This window comes from Oreochromis niloticus, linkage group LG15 (assembly GCF_001858045.2).
Source record: "Oreochromis niloticus isolate F11D_XX linkage group LG15, O_niloticus_UMD_NMBU, whole genome shotgun sequence".
In the NCBI taxonomy this organism is placed as follows: domain Eukaryota; kingdom Metazoa; phylum Chordata; class Actinopteri; order Cichliformes; family Cichlidae; genus Oreochromis; species Oreochromis niloticus.
This window is the reverse complement of record NC_031980.2, coordinates 15,548,940-15,561,521: the sequence shown is the minus strand read 5'-3', so window position 1 is coordinate 15,561,521 and position 12,582 is coordinate 15,548,940. Positions and strand designations below refer to the sequence as shown.

General features: G+C 38.6%; 1 protein-coding gene across 10 annotated transcripts in view; it reads right to left on the bottom strand.

Annotated features, from left to right (window-relative positions):
• The window catches only part of lama2 (laminin, alpha 2), a 204,217-nt gene that overhangs the window by 111,007 nt on the left and 80,628 nt on the right, over positions 1 to 12,582 (bottom strand). For all 10 annotated transcript variants that reach the window (XM_019345952.2, XM_019345953.2, XM_019345948.2 and 7 more), the window contains exon 14: positions 12,196 to 12,360. In XM_019345952.2, the coding sequence (XP_019201497.1) occupies positions 12,196 to 12,360 (165 nt within the window). The remainder of the gene's footprint in view (positions 1 to 12,195; positions 12,361 to 12,582) is intronic.

Genomic DNA, 12,582 nt, shown 5'->3' with positions numbered 1-12,582 from the left:
GTGGGAGTGACCAGAGTGGACAGGAGTAGATGTGAGCACAGCTCGTGTTGAGTGGTTTGGAGACAAAGATAGAAAGGCAAGCCTGAGATGGTTTGGACATGCATAGAGGAGTGATAGTGGATACAGGATGTTGAATATGGAGCTACCAGTGAAGAGGAAAAGTATATAAAATAGGGTGATGGAGGCAGATAATCCACAGTGGCGACCCCTAAGAGGAGCAAAAAAAACAGAAGCTAAGTTTAGCTTTAGTTTGTTTCCAACACGTGTTTTTTGAATTGTGAGTTTAGCTTATACACCTTTTAGTTTTTGTGAAATCAGCTCATAGAATAAAACCCAGTTTTAGCCTAACATCCTGTCTCTGTCTGCATTTTGGTTAATTATATATAACTAAAATCTCTATAAAACCCTTAAAAGGTTGCACACTTGTATTTTGTCTCATCTTACATTTCATTTGCAGTATAAATGTTGATTAGTAAAGTTTTAAACACCCCAGATATGAGCTGAAAATACATTATAGTCTCACAGGGCCATGATTCCCTGGCTTTTCAGCATGTGGCTTATGAAAACAACATTTGCTTAACAAATTTATTAGACCACTCATCATAAAAATAAGAAAACACAAATATTTTTAAAAATCTGTCAGTTTTTTTTAAACTAAAATTACATTTTGATTCATCAGCCAAATATACACTGAATTCATATTTTTATACCCAAATTTGAGCCAGCACAATGGACTTGTCTGAAAAGTCAGAAATTAATCAAGCAAAACATTCAACGGCTAAAAATAAATGTTCTGTTCAGGAATGATAACTGCAAAAATAACTGCAATTTCCCATCCTAATTGGAAAACAATAAAGTGCTTTATAATTTTTATGCAAACAGTAAATTTGAAAATTCATGTACACCAATAACTATATTTTAGCATAAAAAAAATCAAATTTTGCTTACGCACACTGGTTGATTAGCCATTACAGAAACATAAAAACATTATTTTTATCATAATAATCAATATTTTTATTTTAGTGTAGCTGTGGCATAAACACTGGATGTCAGTCTAATTAATAGTACTGTAATTCTGTATGGTTACATATAGAATTATGGAATCCAAAATCAAATACTGTCTATCTCATGGCCATTCACATTTGCTGTTACTACAACATAGTGTTTTGTTCACCAGTATAGGAAGTGCTGGCGTAGAATAAAATCTAGATAAAAACACAAGAAAGTTGCACAGATCTGTAAGTGCTTCAACTTACTGCTCCAGTTGTGCAAAGAGCTACTACATAAAAAGTGGATTTGCATGTACTATACTTTTTTTACCTGTTTCTATTTGTTGTGTTCACTAAGCATTCAGCGGGATATGACCTGAAAACTAACAGAAAAGCTTTTTCACTCTGATTCTCCATCCACTTAGGACTCCTGTATTTTGCAATTTACTTCCTTTGAAATTATTGACATTTCTCAGAAAAACTCATTTCTCTGATGCCGTCCACTCAACCTGGGCAACAATCAAAGCTTTTGTCATGGCAACCTGATGACCCATCTCTACCCTAGCGGGGAGTTGAAATACAGAAACACAATACAGGAGAGAGAAAAAGGCCAACAGAACAGCACAGCAGGAGAGAGACATACAGGGAGGGAGAGGAGAATCATGTGTAGTGGAAACGAAGGAACAATAAACACTCAGACACACACACACAGCTGCAAAAGACATCAGTGGGATCCCCTGTGAGCTTGATAAGCCTGTTATTAACTGTATTAGTGGTCAGAATAAGAAGAACAAGACATAATCCCCACTGTTAAAACCCTAATCAAGAAGCTGACACAATCTTCATTAGAGTGAAACCCTTTGTCACAGCCACGGCTATATGAGTATCACTTTCATACAAGCCATTCAGCTCACTTCAATACTAGGTGAGGAAAGGGATAAAGCAAAGTAGCTTCATATCAAAACAGGAGTAGTTACTGTAAAAAAAGGGAGAATACTAAACTAAACATGATGAAATGGGAAAGTGTTGTTCAAATGTGCAACGCCACGAAGGAGGGGGAAATGGTAATAATGCTCCTGTTTATCAGTGTAATTAAAAATAAAATGGACAAAATATAGAAAATGAGAAGAGTAAAGTCTGGCTTTGTGCCAAGCAGTGGGTTTGGGTTTGGCACAGAGAAGAGGTGTAAGAATGAGTCACTGTAAGTTGGGTGCCTTTAACATATGAGTCACGTTTGACCTCAGTCCTCCTCCAAGGTTCTCAGCAGAGCCCTGATATAAGATGAATATGACTTTTCCATAATAATAAGTAACCTAGTCAGAGTATTATAATTCAAGGGTTAGTCCATTCCAATTTTAGGATACTGTTGTTGTCCAAAAAGAGTCGCAGTTGTGCTACAGCTTGACTTCTTTGTGAGTTTCGCAGAAAAAGGCGAAGACATCTTTCCTAATGGGATATCTGCTTAACAACACCTGTTTTCTCATATCCACATAAAATTATTCAAATTTAGCTGATTTTGTTCCTTATACACACTTTTATAAAACACTACATCAAATTAGTCATTGATAGTTGTTAAAAAAATATGCTACTCATGTTACATTGTGTGCTCATGTGTATGTGTATGTATGTAGAGAAATAACAAACTGTATTATTATGACATTTCCCATCAATCTGCACTCAGAAGAGTATGATGACAAAGTGAAAAGAACATGAGAAACACAGCAAACTTCTTAAAAATCTGAAACGGAATGTCTAATTTTACTAATCATTCAGCTTTTACTGTAAAAGTTCAAATTCTAGCCAGATGTTATTGGCTTTAATAACCCTCAGCAAGTATGTAGAACTCTGATGGATTCAGAGGTTTGATAGGGACAAAGCTCCATATATGCATGGCTGTGTGAAAGGAAAATTCGCGCTGTATTTCAGGATAAAACCTCAGCCTCAGAAATCCAAAGAACCTTGCTGTAGACTTACATGCTAAAATTGTGGGGAGCAAGGGTTCGAAACCTTTGCTTTGAATGTTCCCAGTAGCACAGAGGAGTCAGTAATTGCAAAAGAAAGAAGGCCCCCTCCAGGAATTTTCATAGAGCTGGCGCTGCTGCCAAACTGAGCAAGAAGGTCCATGTGGGAGGTGACCAGGACCCCAGCAGTCATGGTAACAGAGCTTCAGAAGTTAGAGGTACATGGCAGCCCACTTGGTGTTTCTCAAAAGGCATTTAAGGACACCCTGAGAGCATAAGGATAAAGATTCTCTGGGGTGCTTCTCAACAGCAGGGACCAGGAAACTAGTCAGAACTGAGAGAAGGATGACTTCATCCAAATATAGAAAAGTCCTTGGAGAATACCTGCTCAGGAGGGCAGCAACCTGAAGCTATAGGGCGACAGTTCACCTTTAAATGTGCACAAAAGTAAACCAAAGCAAACAATCAAAACAATGGAGTGGGTTCTGGACAAGTCCTTGACAGGCCCATCCAGCAGACTTAAGCTGTACTCAGTCAAGGCTTTGTACTGCATGCAGGCACTTTTGTTCCTTCGTTGCACTTGCCTGTTGGCTTGCACTCACTCTGTGCTTAAACATCCAAGCATGAATATGTTTAGTTTTGTCTCTCTTACTCTCATACATTTCTCTCTTTGATGCACACAAGCTTTTCAAAAGCACCCATGCAGGCAACAAAGAGGTTAATCATTTTGGACTTTGTGGTTAAGTTGGTGCCTGAACCACAAAATTTAGCATTTTGTGCTTCAGTCACACTGTGTCCTCTCGCGTACCTTAGAGATTTCCTAATTACTTAATACAAAACATTTCTTTGGAGGCAGCTGTTGAGGAAGCAGTGGTCCAACTGAACAGCACTCGAGAGCCCGGTGCACTGCACTGTGCATAGTGATCCCACTAGTGAAATGGACTGATTTTGGCGTTAGCTTAGGCAAGAATGCACAGGACTGATGGTGGCAGTTGCCTAATCAGATGCAGTTATATATAATATAATTAATCCAAATAGTATTTAGTTATAGAAACCAAAAACCCAGAAATCTGACTAAACCACAAGAGCAACAATTTTCAATGATTTGTATGATGATTTCTATATGTCTATTTATTTTTTCACGTTACAAATAAACATACACATGTGAATTTGATACATTTTCTATTACTTTTAGCGACTTTTGATCTCAGACGCTGCGGACATTCATGGAGATTTTAGAGGTAAGAATCAGCACCATCACTACTTTGAAGAGGAAAAGTACAGTAACCACAATTAAATAAATTACTGTGTGCGGGGAGTAATGACATGCAATTAGCATGTAACTTTCTTTTGTACGTACCACATGCCAGCTTCTTCACAGAAATGTGCGCCTGCTTTCTGTCAATTTTGCGAATACAAAAGCAGACAGTGGCAACAGATGCTCTCTTCAGGAGATTGGGCAGGGGAAAAAAAAGAGACGGGGAGGATGAGGAGGGGACAAAGGAAATCACCCTTCAGGAAATGAAAACCAGATTGTAACAAAAGCCCTAGAAAACAAACTTCTCCAAAATGACAAACACATGCAGGCAGACAGAACATAACATAAGAAGATAGATAGATAGATAGATAGATAGATAGATAGATAGATAGATAGATAGATAGATAGATAGATAGATAGATAGATAGATAGATAGATAGATGTTGGACAAGACATTGTGTCCATCGCAGTTTGTTACCAGGCGATTATTGCATTGCACTTTGGTAACCATTCTGTGTGATTACCTCTGTTAGTTACAGATATAGCCTCAGGTCTTGTTTCTGATCACTTTTATAAGGATTGTGTCTGGATTGTGGAAGCACTTGCTTCAGACAGTACTCACCCTGATACTTTACTTTTTCAGTTTTTTTATGTGCTTGGCTGTATGATCACTTGCAGTTTCCCAGGACTGCGAGAATGTTTTGGCAGCTGTGCATGCTACAGAGGTCCAGGTACTGGCCTGGAGGTCCTCCTGTGTTGTTTGCAGCATTCTTTGATTGGGGGTCAGTCTGTTGCACCCTGACTCAGTAATGGCACACAGGAATGAGCTGGGCTTATTATCGGGTTCTTTGAGGTTCTCTGCAATGGATTTGGCCTCGAGTTCAGTTTGGCATTACAGGCAATAACTTAATATGGTCTTTTCACTTTTCTACCTAAAGTTGATGTTCGTGGCAACAGGTTAGATCCCTATACCTCACACTGTGCATGGCTACAGGCAATGACCTTTATATAACAGATGGACACAGCCTCCAGCTGTAAAAAGTGGACAACATTTCCTCTGTTTCTAAAAAAAAAAAGTATATAATTCTATTCAAATCTACTCTAGGGTCACTCTACATTAAATTGTCATTTTTTTTAGACAATTTTCTAATCCACAGCCTCTGTTTTGCCTAAAAAATTCCTTTTATATATTTTTCTCAAAGACTTCAATAGTCACATTTCTTTGAAAACAGAGGAACTGCCTTCTGCTGGACATCAGAAAGAAAGCAGGTTTGAGGCTTTTTTTCATGCATGTTTTATTTTAAAAATCAAAATGTGCCAAAATGCAGGCTTATAAAATAGGCATCAGCAAAACCAGGGATGACATCAAAGTCATTATATCCATAATTCACATACAGTCAGTGCCTTCTTACTTTTATACACATACATTAATTTCGGCTCATGTTCCTCAGATAACCACTGAGCATTAGGGTAAAACTATTCAGATTTCACTGTGCTGCAGTTAAGATGATCTGGAAATAAATATAGTCAAACTTTATGAATTCTGGGTCACTAAAGCTAAAAAATGATGCTTGGAATTTTAAATTTTTAAAATAAGAAATGAGTAAAACACTGAAAATACTGAATTTGAAGTGTTTAAAGTATAAAATTCAATTTTGTGAATTTTAAGCCGTATTATATCTCTATTTGACTTTTTGACTTCTACTGTGACTTTGGGTTTGACCTTCCTTGCAGTAGAAAGTCTATAATGCAATACACAAGTAATAGTTTTCACTTCCTTTCCCGATATGCCGTTGAGAGTGCTGTGAGTCACAAAGTGCAAAAGGCTGTGGAGACATTCATAGAAAGACATGCAGGCAACACGTCTACATGACTTGCACAGCTCTAAATATTTTCAGTAGGGGCTTTTTTTAGGTGGAATAACCCTGCAGTTCTTTCTAATACATATATTGTCACTCAATATATCCACTTTCTTATTCACATTCTGGTTAAGAAAACTTTGTTAATCCCAAACAAGGACAAGTTTGTGGGGTCAACTTTGTTTGTAGCTTACCAACACAACCTAGTGACGCAATCAGATTCACACAACTTAACTCATAACGCAATTGTGTGTCAAGGCGCAGACTGACAAACAATGAGGTCAAAGAAAAACTAAATTAAGAATGAAATAAATAAATAATCAGAATAACAAGGACATATGTCTGAAAATGAAAAATCATAGAAAAATGAATCTAAATTACCCCATCGGAGTTAAGCGGCCTAAAAGCTGAGGTAATGGACATCAGACATCAATTTTTTCCCCCTTTTCTACACAACAACTTCCTGAACTCAGGCGAAAAAACATGGTCAGTTTTTTGTTCCATACCTTTTTTGACATGGCTATTGTTTGGTACATAAAGAAATATTAATCACATGAAACACACATAAAGACAAGACATAAGCTAATCTAAACCATGTACACAGGTTTAAAATATAATTAAATATCATATTTGGGTTCAGCACATCAAAATTCCAAAGAAAAAGCACAAACAACCTCTGAAAGACAGCTGACCAGTGTCATCCTTGTATTCTTGTACATGTGGTTTAAATAACATTCCTTTACATGAAGTTTTACAAGCTGCTAAGTGATGCACAGACACTAACATATGCCTTTGGCACTTGGAAAAACAAAAGGGGGAAGCAACATTGTTAAATTCTTAAGCGGTTGTGCGCAGGACTATGACAGAATAATTATTACTCCAACTAGGAGAGCAGAGAAGGTTACATATACTGTAAATCTGTATGCATATCTCATTCAGGAAGATGACACAGAGCAGCTCACTCTGTTGCCCCCAGTCTCTCATAGCCAATCAATTATTGTTGTGTTCTTCCACAGCTTGCTGACTCCTTAAAATCAACTGCATCATCTTGCGGTGTATCAGATTTGGATGTTTTACTTTCTAGAAGGTAACAGTTTTGGATTTAACATTTGAAAGACTTATGGATTCAATATAAGTGCTGTGTCAAAGTTCTTTCTCTAGCAAGTCTTATTATGTTTTCACTCAAGTTTATAATAACTTAGCTTTTTTTCCCTCTACATCAGATCTAATCAAAATTCACGGATTTTTGTTATTTTAGAGCCCAAAAAATGTTTAACTTTATATATGGTATAAGGCATGGTGGCTATACCAGCTTTCATGTTTGTTTTAAACTTTTTGTTTTAAAGTTTTTCACATCCTGAAGACTTCTCAAATGACTTTTTCTCAAGATTATTAAATTACTATCATATGTGTTACTACAGTGTGGCCTATATTACATATCACTGTCTTTGTTCTGCTATGGTTGTCAAGCTTAAAGAAAGTCTAAGGCCTGAAGCACCATACTAATAAAAGAAAATTTGATTTTAAGACCAACTGTGCAAACAAGAAATGAAGCCAATGTGAAGTTAACGGGCCACGGTTAATCCTCATGTTAAAATGTTCAACATTATAACAGATTCTTCTTGATGACATGGTTGTGCCAGACAGGCTGGTCTGAGTATCTCAGAAACTTCTGATCTACTGGGATTTTCCCACACAACCATCTGTAGGGTTTAGAGAGGATGGTCTGATAAAGAGAAAATCTCCAGTGATGAAAATGCCTTGCTGATGCCACAGATCAGAGGAGAAGAGCTAGACTGCTTTTAGCTGATAGGACAGCAACAGTTACCTCAAAGTAGCTACTTGTTACAAGCAAGGTAGAAGAGCATCTCTGAATGCCCCACACATTGAACATTGAACCACTCCTGTCAGCTAAGAACAGGAAACAGAGGCTACAATTTGCACAAGCCCATCAAAATTGGACAATAGAAGACTGTAAACAGCTTTGTGTAGACAACATCAAATCTCTCTTATCTCTACTCTACCTCCTGAACCACAGTCACCCCTAGTGGTGTGGGTGATATTTTTTGGGTACGCTGGTTCCCTTAATACCATCTGAGCATTGTTTAAACACCACAGCCTACTTGAGTATTGTTGCTGACCATGTCCATTCCTTTATACCCACAGTATATCCATCTTCCAATGGTTGCTTCCTGCACCATGTCACAAAGCTCAAATCACCTCAAACTGGTTTCTTGAAGATTTCCATGAATTCACTGTTCTCCTGTGTCACCTAATCTCAATGCCACTCGGCCCATTTCACCACCTCCATCTTTTGAGGTGGTGGAACGGGATAGGCTGCTGATGAATCTGCAGCAAGTGTGTGATGCTATCACGGTAGATATGGACCAACATCTCTGAGGATTGTCTCCAGCATCTTGCTCAATCTCCCCCACGAAGAGCTGAGGCAGTTATTAAAATAAAAGGGGTTCCAACCAAGTATTAGCAAAGTTTACCTAATAAAGTGTCCAATGAGTGTACATACACAGGCTATATGTGCAACACTTCTTTCCTGCTTTCAGACTTGAACTAACAAATAAACAGAAAGATGATATCCCACATTCAATATTCAGCACATATTCACCTTTGACACTCATTACAGCTATTGTATTATCAGTAAGTATGAACATCCTACTAGCACTCCACATTTAATTATAAGAACATGTAAACACAAGTCTATCAGCCTCTATCGGCCTACTAAGAATTTGTCAGGAAATTAAATTATTTCATAATTCAGAAAAGCCACAAAACTGAACTCCTCTTCACTTTGCAATCAATTACAGTGTTGATGAGTCCAGTTTTGTCCAAATTATCTGTTGCATGTGTTACCTGCTTTTGTTCTCTTCTAATATCTCCTGAAAGAGCAAAGTAGTAGAGGGGATGAGCAGCGGAGATACGAGCCAAAATAGCAACTTGTTAACAAAGGACAACAATGTATAGAGGAACAGTTATCTTAACTTCAAGACCTGTTGCAAACTGAATACGGTTGTGTATCTATATATGTCTTGTTTGACTTTCAGGAATGCAATTTTGTGTTGCTGTACTGATAACCAGGTGTAATTATTTTCCTTTCTTTTTCTCTGGACCATGAGATTGCTATTTAGAATGAAAAAAATACATGTGACACCAAATGATTTGATTAAAAAAACTGGAAGAAATCAACCGCAAACTGACGTAACGGTGCATTTTCAGCCGTACAAGTCAGTAAAAGAAAGGGGAGGGAGAGAAGAAAAGAGGAAAAGGGAGGGCAAATCCATCTCATGCAATTAAGACCAGATTAGTAGTGACATTATACACAAAACCTACACACATTTGTCACTCTCATAAGTCACAGCTCAGCAGCTTGCAAAAGGTTGATGTTTTTCTTACTGAGAAAAAGAATATTTTCCACAAAGACAAATTTCATTCATTACAACTGTGAGGTGTCAACTCCTATAACATTTTTCTAAAGAATCAGCTACTCCGCTCCTCCCTCAGGTGTGTAGCTAGTTTGCTTCTATAAGAATTATCATTTTGTCTTCTTTGCATTGTCAAATGCACAAGGAAGACAAAAGCAAGGTGAGTCATAGCTAGATAGAGTTGCTAAAGGGAGAAGAAAAGAAAAGTCTATCGCTTTGCTCTCTATTTGGCCATCTTCATTATTCTGTTATTCCTAAATTTTGTTGAATGTGAATCTGTTAGTAAATTAGCAAAGACTGTGCTGCTGTTATCATAAAGTATTTGGTTTCTGATTAAAAAGACAAAGATCTGCACTTTTGTGAAAACAAAACACATTTTAGTGCAAGGAATACTTTAAGTGCTTCAAAAAAAATGGAGATTTGAGAGATTAAGAAAGTCCAGGTGCTTGAATCAACTGCAGGTTTGTGAAGAACGACCAAAACAACTAAAAAAAACAGGCTTTGAACTTGTGGAAATTTTCTTAAATTGAGATTACACTCCAATGATTACCACATCAAAAAGTTTTATTGTGATCCTTACGCTGAACCCCACTCATTTGCCCTCTGCTGGCAAATAAAGCAGAAACAGCTATTTTTTAAACTTGGCACTTTTAAATGATAGTAACGGCTGTTCCTGTGAATGAGCAGTCGCTGGACCTACACGGCACATAAACTACCCAATGAGCATCAGTGGAATGCCCTTCTGGACCAATGAGCATCCGCGAAGCAGGCGATCGGGCCAATGCGCATGCATGGCATTAACGATACAGAGATGGAGATGGAGCACATCATCACACACACATTTGTGCTCTTATATATCTGCTGCTAGCTTGTTATTACAAACATGGCCTGTCACTTCCAATGATGCACGCTAACATGACAGATCACAGCGTGTTTGTGTGTGTGTGTGTGTGTGTATGTGCGTGTGTAAGTGAATGCGTTACATAGTCAAGTCACATAGCATCTATCTCTGTAACACGATCAGAGACTGAAGCAAAGAATCACTTCTTCATACAGTACTTGCGTACTGCTTCTAGTGATCACACACACATGCATGCACACACTTGCACACACACACACACACACATACACACAGTGGTAATTTGTTTGTTTCCCATGTTTGGAGGCATTTGGTTCTGCTCTGCTGTCCCTAATGCCTCCGAAACACATCATTATCTGACTTATATAGACCTGGGAGTCTGTCTGAGTGTTAATGCGTGTGCGTGTGTGTGTGTGTTTGGTGTATGCATGTGTGCGCGATGAGGAAAAAAAAAAAACATTGATTATTGAGTTCAACAGGCGAAACACTGTTTACCCCAAGAGACAAGACGCAAGCGAAAGAGATAGAGAGAGAGAGAAGTGAGAGAGAAAAGAGCTTGGGGGAAGTAGAAGGAGATGATTTAGGAACAGGGAGGTGAAAAATGCGAGTCCTGGAGAGACGGAGAGAGAGTTAGAGGAGCACACCAATGAAAAGAAGCAGGGATGGAGGGATGGTTAGAGGGAGGGATAGAGGTTCAGACAAAGAAGTGAGATGACAAGCCAGGCCTGCCGGGTGCAAAGTAATGAAATTCAGTGGTATATTCCTCTAAGCCATGACACACAGACAAACATCACAGTCGGCCTGTTGTTGTAGTAGAGCAAAAACTCGACTTCTGAAACATGGACTGCAGCTATTTGCCAGCTGGAGTGATAAAGTCTAATCGTGGATACAGAAAGCCACGGCGCAATTTCAAACAGTCGGCATTAGCAGAAGCTGATCCAGAGAAGCAGGGCTAGGAGGGAGGTGAACATCCCAGCAGGACACATTCTCACCAGACTTCCACCCAGGGGATACATTTTGAGATCATAAATTGGATCTGTTTATATAGTGAAGCCTATCCTAATGATGCATCACGTTAGAACTTATATATTTGCCCGCCAGTGCTATCACTACATAGTAATATGGTTAGAAATGCCCATGTCGTGAAGCAAATAGTCAGCTGAAGTAACCCGAAACATTAGCTTAAAGCTCCCTTATTGCTGCTGAAGTGTAGGATTAAAGATCGGATTAAAACAACGCACAACTGAGCTACTACTGTGACCTTGAGAAGCTTTGGATGTGTCTACTTTAATGTTGGTGCTAATGTAGTTTCTCAGTTATCTCAAGTAAAATAGGCAACAACAAAAAATCAGCAATCAGTGTTGATTGCTGGTTATTCAAAGGACACCGAATATATTCACTGACAATTCCATGTTATTTTTGGGGTCGTCTACAGTAGCTTTGCATTATTTATCTTAAACTGGGCCTTAGCGCAGCCCCTCAGTTCTTCATGTTTCTGAAACAAGTCGTCTTAACTCCCTTCCTTCTCCCCTTTAAGCCAACTTTCTTTTGATTAGCCGCACGCTGCAAACAAAAGACTCGAACAGGAGGTTGTGGGGCTTCTGTTTTCAATGCAGGAGCAGTGTGCCTGAGATTATTAGGGATTATTAGGAGCATAATACACAGGCAAAAGCAGAAAAAATGGCCTATTGTCTCGCATGGGTTCCTTGCACATACACTGACCTCATTTTTGGAAACACTGGCCATGTTTAATATATAGAAAACAAGGAAAATCGTAATAGGTGTCATTTAAGCTATTTGTAAAAGTCTCAGAGTGTGTGCTTGCAGCTGACCTTGTTTCCTAAGTATAGTCCAGGTGCATTCCAATAGTAGGCGGTGCCAAGATCGTCCACAACATCTAAGTGTCGCACGCTGAGATACGGAGGGGTCTCTCTGTGAACGGACCACACCCTCCCTCCTGTGTTGCCAACCAGGTGCCAGCCTGTCAGAGTGGTCTCCTATGAACACAACATCCAGGAAAAAAGGTTAAAAAAAGTTGTTATTTTACTTTCAGTTCCATCTATTTCAAAAACAACTTTTTTACTCTGATCATGCTGGCATGCCCAGACCGCAGTTCCCCATGTCACATTTCAAAGTACACAAAGAATATTTCTGTGTAGGGGTTGTTAAAAAATTCAACACCCAAATTGTGAGGCACGATCTGTGTGAAGAGACTGTGG